Source organism: Harpia harpyja, chromosome 18 (genome assembly GCF_026419915.1).
Source record: "Harpia harpyja isolate bHarHar1 chromosome 18, bHarHar1 primary haplotype, whole genome shotgun sequence".
NCBI classification, from domain to species: Eukaryota; Metazoa; Chordata; class Aves; order Accipitriformes; family Accipitridae; genus Harpia; species Harpia harpyja.
Genome location: NC_068957.1, coordinates 202,327 through 210,430, shown reverse-complemented (window position 1 = coordinate 210,430; position 8,104 = coordinate 202,327). Strand labels below are relative to the sequence as shown.

The following is an 8,104-nucleotide window of genomic DNA, read 5'->3' as shown; positions in this document are numbered from 1 at the left end:
CTGGCCTGCCCGTTCTGGCCCCCACCCTGTCCTGCTGGGCACTGTGGCGCACACATGGCAGTATGGCTGTGCTTCACCTCCACCTTTCCCCCACTGGGTCCAGGAGGGGCTGCTGTGCCCCTTTGGGGAAACTGAGGCAGGGGAAGGAGGCAGCAGGCGGCAGCTGGGGGTGGTGGGAGTGGATCAGCACTGGTTCCCCGGGGAGCCCGGGAGTCCCGCTCCTCCCCTTCCCGCCCGGGGCCCCGGCTCTTACTCATCTCCTTCCCAGACAGCACAGCCGGCCCGGAAAGCTCTGCCCTGCCAGCAACGCCTGCGGCCCCCTGGCTGCCTGCAGGCTGGGCGGTGCAGCGCCACGGCCCGGGAGGGTGGGCTTGCTGTACCAGGCTGGCGAGCTACACCCGGGGTTGCTCAGCCCCTGCACAGGGTCCCGTGAGTTTTTCTTGGCAGCCGCCAGTCCACGAGCGCCTGCCTTGAACTCTACCTGCGCCTTGCCCAGCCCAGCTGCAGGCAGCCCAGTACATGTGCCCTGTCCCTGCACCGGGGGTCCCAGGGCATGGGGATGGGGCAGTCCCTGGGCTGTTTGTGGAGCTGGAGCCTACCCAGCAGCAATGCACAGCCTCCTTTGCACAGCCTCGACATGTCCACCCCTGGCCCAACTCTCCTGCTCTCCCCCGTGGCCTTGCCGCCCCCCTCACCGTGCCCCCAGCTCATGGCTGGTTCCTGCCATGCCTGGACTTTTCCCAGCTTCCACCAGGCTCGGCTGCCCCTGTGCCCTTTCCCAAATGAGTAACCAGGGCTGCCTGGCCAGGCGTGAGGGCTCTGCACCCTGGCTCGTCACGTGGCCCCACACCCTATTAAGCACCGCATTCCCCCCTGCCACCCTGGCACCCCCCCATATGGCCCTCCCAGCCCTTACTGCTGTGCCCTGCTGGCACTGGGAAGGGTGGGCAGCACCCAGGGCAAGGCAGGCACCAACAAACCCTCAGCTCCCCCCGTGTCCCTGTGCCTGCACCAGTGGTTCCCAACCAGAGTGTGCACCCCCTCCAGCCCAGCAGTAGAGCAGCAGTGACCTATCAGGCTGGGCACCGCGCCAGTTGCTCTGCCGGGGAGATGGGCTGCGGCTGCCTGCACCCTGCTCTGTGGTGCACCCCCGGAGTCTGCCTCGGGCAAGCACCACGGAGCCACTGAGCAGCACTGGCGCTGGGGGGCAATGTCCCCTGGGAGGGCAATGCCTCAAATGACCCGTGCCAGCAAGAGGGTGGGCATCACCGTTGCAACTCCTCAGCCTTGGGCAGGTGCTGGCAGAAAGACCTCTGAGCTGGGACTGCCAAGCCCAGTGAAGTTGCAGGCATGGTGATGCCCGCAGTGTGGGTACCACCAGCTGACCCGGCCACACTCAGTGCCGCTGGGTTCTGGGTTGCTCTGCCCAGCTGTGTGCCCCAGTGCCGCGGTCCCTGGGCTTGATGCCCATCTCTCAGCCAGGGAAAGTGAGGCACTGGGCAGCCTGGCTGTGCCATGGGGCCAGTCTGGGGGCAGTCCCCCAGGCTCCGAGCTTGCTCTGGGCAGCGCATACCGGCTTGAAGCAATGGGCACGAAGATGCCGAGCCCACTGCCAGAGAGTTGGCATGGGGTGGGCGGGAGCTGGAGGGGCTCTCACAGCAGCAGAGCATGCCGCCGGGCTCTAGCCCCCCTCCCCTGGGACCCAGGGAGTTCCTGGCCCTTTAAACCCTGATTGGGGCCATGCCTTTAAAATGGGCCCCGGGGGCCAGGACCTCTTACCCTGCAGGAGGAGGCTGGCCAGGAGCAGGTGGGCTGAGCGAGCTGGTCCTCTGCACCCACCCCACTTCACTCCCCTTCCCCACTCCCCTGTCCTGGCACCTTTACTGCCCCTGTAGCCAGGCTCCTGGCTGGCTGGCTTTGCCCCTGGTCTGGGTTGTAGTCTGGAATTTGCACCTCTTTTTGCATAGAGCCCCCCCCACCCCTCACTTTTCTGTTCCTGTGCTAAGCTGAAGCAGCTGGCATGGTTGTCCTGGCTTGATAGCAGCTGGCAGCACCCTGGGGTCTCCTTTTGCTGGTGCCTGAGACCAGCCCTGTCTTTCCAGGGGGAAGAAGCATGACTGCAGGCTCCCCCTAATCCTGCTGCCAGCCCTGCCTTGCCCTGCTCACCGCCCCCCCCCCCCCCCCATCTATCATGGCTTTGCTCCATCCCTTCACCAGCCTCCTCCTCCTCCTCGCTGTGCCCCTTTCCCGGGCTGCAAACCGGTCTCTGCTGCCCCCCGGCTCCCTGCCCGCCGTCCCCCCCCTGCCCCTTCTGCAGGCCCTGCAAATGCAGGCACCAGGCAGCTGGGGCTGGCGAGCGGGGCCAGCAAGCGGGCAGCCCCTGCGCTACATGCTGAACCTGTACCGGCATGCTGCTGACCGTGAAGGGCGACCCCGCCGTGGCCGCAGCCTGGGCACCAACACAGTCCGCCTGGTCCAGGCCAGTTCCCATGGGGGTCAGCCCTGGGCAGGTAAGGAGCAGGTGGGCACCAAGGGCAGTACGGGGACTTAGCAGAGCCAGTGGGGTGGGCTTGAGCCCTGCCTTCCTCCTTCCCCCTCTTTCCAGTGTCACAGCCAGGGCTGGCATGTCCTGTGCCCTGCAGGGCTGCCCTTGGCCATGGGATCCCCCTTGGCAGGGGGCTCGGGCTCTCCCTGCTGCAGGGGTGAGATGGGCAAGGGCATCGCTAGCCCCCCATGCCCCTCTCCCCTTCTCATCCTGACTGATGCTGTGCCAGGCCAGTGGTGTTGGTGCAGAGGATGGGAATTGTCCCAGCTGCTCTTTGCCCTTTACCCTGCCGGTGAGCTGCAGCACGTGGCTGCTGCTTGCCGAGGCTCCTGCCTTGCGCTGGGGCACCTGGCTGTCGTGGGCTTTGGGGGTGGTGATGCTACAGGCTCTGCTGCGCTGTGCGGGGGCTGCAGCAGCACCGTGGGAGAAGGCTGTGCTGGCATGGTGCCTGCTGTGCCATACTAGGGGGGCACTGACTGCTGCTTCCCTGCAGGTCGCTGGTACGTGCAGCCCCTCACCTACCGCCTGGAGGGCCAGCCTGATGCCGAGCACCTCCTCCGAGCCACCGTGGTCTACATGCCCAGCCTGCCACTGGCCCATGGTCGCCTCCTCTGTGCCCTGGAGCTGCTGGCCACCAGTGAGGCACCTGGGGCTCTGCTCAGCCCTGCTGCCCGTCCCCACCACGGCTGGGCCGAAGTGGATGTCACCCCTTACCTGGTGCCAGGGAATGGCAGTGCGGCGAGCCTGGTGCTGCAGCATGTCTGTGTGCGTGCCGGTCGGGCAGGGGGCCGTGATGCCCCAGTGGCCCCCAGCCACCCCTTCCTCCTCCTCTACCTCAACGACACCCAGGCTGGCCTGGCACCTCCAGCGGCAGAGCCCCACCGGCACCGGCGTGACACAGGGACGCTGGCCCATGACCTGCCCAGCTACCTGCGGGAGCAGGGAGGGGAGAAGAGCGACTGTTCCCTGCGCCCCTTCCCTGTCAGCTTTGCCCAGCTGGGCTGGGACCACTGGATCATTGCTCCCCACCGCTACAACCCGCGTTACTGCAAGGGCGCCTGTCCCCGCCTGCTCCGCTATGACTACCATGCGCCCAACCACGCCGTGGTGCAGAGCTTCGTTCATCAGCTGGTGGATGCCAATGTGCCCCGGCCCTCCTGTGTCCCCTACCGCTACAGCCCCATCAGTGTCCTCATGATCGAGCGTGACGGCGGCATCCTCTACAAGGAGTATGAGAACATGATCGCTGAGTCCTGTACCTGCCGGTAATGCCTGCTGCCCTGGCACATCACCCCCAGGCTCTGCCTGTCCCTGCTGGATCTGGACTTTAGGGTTTGTCTTGCTCTGCCTGGGGTGGGTTCATCCCCCCTCCTCGCATGGCGCTGCTCTGTGGGAAGGTTTTACAATGGCAGTTTTATGTAAATTGTAGGTTTTTAAAGGCAGGAGCCTGTGCTGGGGCAGTTGCCCTGTGGCATCTGTCCTTCCTGCAGCCCCATGGCCGCTGCCTGTTTTTGGGGGGCAGGGGGGCTTCGCCTGATGCTCCCAGAAAAGAGCTAGGTCCCTGGACTGGAGCACGAAGCTCTTAATAGGTGGCTGGGGGTCTCCTGATGGAGCCAGGGCAGGAAGGGCAAGTGGTCCAGGTGTCCCCATGCTTGGCACCAAGCTGGTGCCATCAGTATCTGGTGCAACCCTGCCTGTGGGATTCCTTCCCAGCTCACATGCACCCCATCCTGTCTAGTCCCAGCTGTAGTGGCATCTCACCCGGCTGGGAATTGGGCTGCGGGGGGAAAAGCCCCTCTCCTCCCCTGCAGTTCTGCTCTGGGGGGCTGTGAAAACTGGAGGGACCTGAGCTGCCAGCTCTGCTCCCAGTAGTGGGGGCCAGGCAGCTGCCTGCGCTGGGCTCTGCCTGCTGCTTCCTCTGCCACCCCTGTCCTTCACCTCCTTGGCTTGCCCTCAAGCAGGGCTTGGGTCTCATCCTATCCCAGGGGTTGGACCCCTGTTGCGGTGTCCCTCTGCCTTCTTGCACCTTTGCTGTCCCATAGGGCTTGGGCTCTGCTGGGCTTTCGGCCTGTCCCTGTTCCTGGAGGGGTTGGTCCCACTCCTGGCACCCCTGCCACCTGTCTTTCCTCTATTTATTGCTGCTGTGTAAATAAATAAATTGATGGATTTTGCTAAAGACCATCTGGGCCTGTTCTTGCTCTGTCCCTGGGGTGCAATGGGTGCCCCCTCAGACAGGCTAGCATAGACTGTGTCACTGTGCAGCCACCCTTGTGCCTGCACTGGAGGGGATGGGTGCTGCTCCCTGCAGTGTGCAGGGCGTAAATCCCAGCTGGTTGAAGCAGGAGCTGGGAAAAGAGGCTCCCCTGGAGTGTAGACCTGCCCTGGTGCAGGGGGGACCAGATGTGGCTGCAGGCAGCTGCCTCAGTGGGGCTGGGGACAAGAGATACGCCACATCCCTCTATATGGGGCAGCTCCTGGGGGACCATGGGGACCCTGGGCTGTCTGTCACCATGGCCAAAGCATTCAGCTGCCAGGGTTATTTTGGGAAGGTGTCTGCAGGCAAACCTGCCTGTTCCTGGGCACGATGCCCTGTGTTTGCAAAGCTGGGGCAAAGTTCCCCTTCTTTGAGCAGCGAGGCATGGGTGGCAGTTGTAATCCTTGTCCCCAATGCTTGGTGGCACTGCCACCTGCCAGCTGGGTACTGCCTCTGCAGCTCATGGCTCTTGCTAGGGTCTCATCTCTTGCTTTTGCCTCCAGCTGCATCTGTTATTGCTGGTCTGAGCTCCATGGGGATGTTTCAGCATTCCTTCTGTCTTGTGGGTGTTTGCTGTGGGGGCAGGGTGTTGCCAGCCCCCGTCCCTCCCCTACCCACCAGCCCCAAAGTTTCTCCCCTATCCTGGCAGAGTGAGAAGCTGCAGAGCCCCAGGCTCCTCTCCTGCCCCTTGTCCCCAGTTGGCTGCATCCTGGCCATCTCCAGCCAGGAGGCTGTGGGGAGGGGAATGTCTTCTGCTTTTTTGGAAGCTCGCAGACTTGACCCCGCAGGAAGATTTTTCCCTTGTCAATCATTAAGCGTGCGGTGTTGACTCATCCAGGCGAGCGATGATGAAAGGTATGGGAGCTGGGCACACTCAGCCCTGGGCACCACTGGATGCCAGCGCCCGGTGCTGCACCTGGCAGGGACCCACGCCCCAGCCTGCTGTGGGCACCCCTCGGACCTGCTAGGTGCCTGGAGGCAGGTGGCCACTGAGGTTTGTCTGTCCCAGCCCTGTGTCCTCATGCGCACTGTGCCGGTGGGCTCTTGTGCCTGTTGGGCTGGACCGCTTCCCAGGGCACCCCCAAGCACTGAGGGGCTGCCCAAGCAGTGTAATCTCCTCTGCAGTGGTGGCAGGGCAGGCGCTGCCAAAGGGACGGAGGAGCAGCAGTTCAGGGAAAGAGCTGCTGTCCCCAGCTGACCCTGGCACTGTGCCTGTGTCAGTGCCGGGGCTGCCAGGGCAGAGCTGGGTGGAGGGTGCAGGGCCCCCAGCCCAGTGCCATGGTGCACCTCAGGGGGCGACTTTTCCTGCAGGTCCCACAGCCATGTGAGCCCCTCGGGCACAGCCTGGCACCCCATTGGCACCAGCCCTGCGGGGAGCACCAGGAGCCCTGGCTTTGGGGACATGCCCCCACCCTGTGCTCTGGCAGGGGTCTTGCCTGCGGGGCTGCTGGCCACGCTGGGGGCTGCACTGGCCCCCTGCTCTCCCCCAGGCCAGCCAGCACATCCCTGCCCCTTCCTGCACCACCCCCAGCCCCTTCTCCTGCCCCAAACCCTCCACTGGGGCTTTGCTCTGTCTCTACCGGGTCCCCATTCACTACCCCTCCTGCTGCCCATCCCAAGTGGGCACTGCCACCTCGCACACGCCATCCTCTGGGGTGACACCGGGCAGGGAGGGGGTGACCTGCCCCACATGCCCTAGCAGTGTTGGGGCAAATCTGGGCCAGGCATGGCACTGGGGCACCGGGTGTGGAGTTCACTCAGCTGCGGAGCGCAGCTGCCCCCCGGGCACCCTGCTGGGGGCTGTAGCTGGAGGCAGACAGTGATGCCCAGGCACCAGGTACCTCGTGGGTGCCCCATGGATGCTCCACAGAGGCGCTGGCAGCCCCCAGCTGGGGGGGGGAGGGGGGCGCAGGGGGTGACAAGGGGCTGTCCCGCCACCTGGGGCCACTCAAATATTTGTGCAGGGCCATGACCGGGGAGGAGCAGTGCCCAGTGGAGGCACCAGACGGCAGAGTCGACGGCACCATGGCAGCCTCAGCCTCAGCCTCAGCCCCAGTCGCACCGGGCACCGGCCGAGGTGGCAGGGCCAGCGGGGCCCCCCATGCCCCCCTGAGCACTGCCACCGGCCTGGTGCTGCTCCTCTCCCTCCTCTTGCTTCTCCCCAGCTCCCTCCAGGTGGGTCCGGGCACAGGGGGCGGGCGCTGGGGGCCGGGGGGCTGGGCACCTGCCCCCCTGCCCCATCCACCCCTCTGGGTGCTGCAGGAGCCCTGGGGGTCACGGGGGCACGCGGCCCCCCGCCTGCCCCGCATGACGCCGTTCTGGAGGATGGTGGGCAGTAGACCCCTGGGCGCCCACTGCCGGCACAGCCTCGAGTGCGTCACCAGGGCCTGCAGGTGAGCAGGGACCCCTGCCCATCCCCTGCATCACCCCCTGCCCAGCCTAGCCTGTGTCCCTGGGACACTGCATGTATCTCCATCCCCACACTGTCTCCAGCCCTGGGACCCCCCCATGTACCCCCATGCCCCCTGCTGTGGGGCCCCACAAGTACCCCAACGCCACCAGCGTCCTCAGCTTTGGGAGTTCTCCACTCTGGGACCCCCCCCCACCCCTACGCCACTCCCCGCTGCCCTCAGCCCAGGGACCTCCCGTGCACCTCAGTCCTAGTGTCCCCCAGTCTCAGTGCCCCCAGCCTGGGCACCCCCCCGTGACCAAGCCCCAGAAAAGCCCAGCTTTGCCCCCCACCCCGGGTGCTCCCACCCCAGCGATGGGACTCTGGCACAGCATTCATGGCTGCTCTGCCCCACAGGGCCGGGCGCTGTGCCCCACCACAGTATGAGTGCTGACAGCCACCGGCAACCCCAGGAAAGTCCACCCTGCACTGGGACCACCGGAGACCAGGGTGCGCCATGTGCTCACTGCTAAGGCAGGACTGCTTGGCAGCCGCATGCCCCGCGGAGCTGGGCTGGGGAAGGACTGTGCCCCCGAGCTCCCCGGGGGCAACGCTGTGGCTCAGCTGCCCCAGATGCTCTGTGCAGGCAATAAACTTGCTGCCCCCTTGCTTGCGTCCAGCAGCTTCCTTCCCCTGACCGCCTGTGTGAAGACAGGTTGCACAGGCGCCGGGGCCACGTGCGCCCCGGGGTGGCACATGGCATCTGTAGGCTCCTGCCTCTCACCAATGGCCCCCACCTGCCCACACAGGTCCCTGGGGCGAGGGGTGCTGGGGTCCCCAGGAGCCCACCGCACCTGCATGCTGCTGGTACACCTGCGTGCGTGTGAGTGTTTGTGTGCATGCACACGTGTCTACC

At 65.5% G+C, this 8,104-nt stretch overlaps 2 protein-coding genes across 3 annotated transcripts; both read left to right on the top strand.

Moving 5' to 3' along the window:
* The first annotated feature begins 1,981 nt into the window (after positions 1-1,981).
* On the top strand, positions 1,982-4,319 carry BMP15 (bone morphogenetic protein 15). Its single transcript, XM_052813762.1, has 2 exons — positions 1,982-2,510; positions 3,039-4,319. The coding sequence occupies exons 1-2, from the start codon at positions 2,192-2,194 to the stop codon at positions 3,812-3,814; spliced, it is 1,095 nt and encodes a 364-aa protein (XP_052669722.1). The 5' UTR covers positions 1,982-2,191; the 3' UTR covers positions 3,815-4,319.
* Positions 4,320-6,779: 2,460 nt separating this feature from the next.
* On the top strand, positions 6,780-7,856 carry LOC128153966 (liver-expressed antimicrobial peptide 2-like). 2 transcript variants are annotated; one of them, XM_052813962.1, is made up of 3 exons: positions 6,780-6,974; positions 7,062-7,192; positions 7,606-7,856. In XM_052813962.1, exons 1-3 carry the CDS (start codon positions 6,825-6,827, stop codon positions 7,640-7,642), a joined length of 318 nt encoding a protein of 105 aa, XP_052669922.1. In that variant the 5' UTR covers positions 6,780-6,824; the 3' UTR covers positions 7,643-7,856. The 2 variants fall into 2 exon arrangements, with proteins under 2 accessions (XP_052669922.1, XP_052669921.1); XM_052813961.1 differs by having other exon boundaries at positions 6,780-7,192.
* The last annotated feature ends 248 nt before the right edge of the window (positions 7,857-8,104 follow it).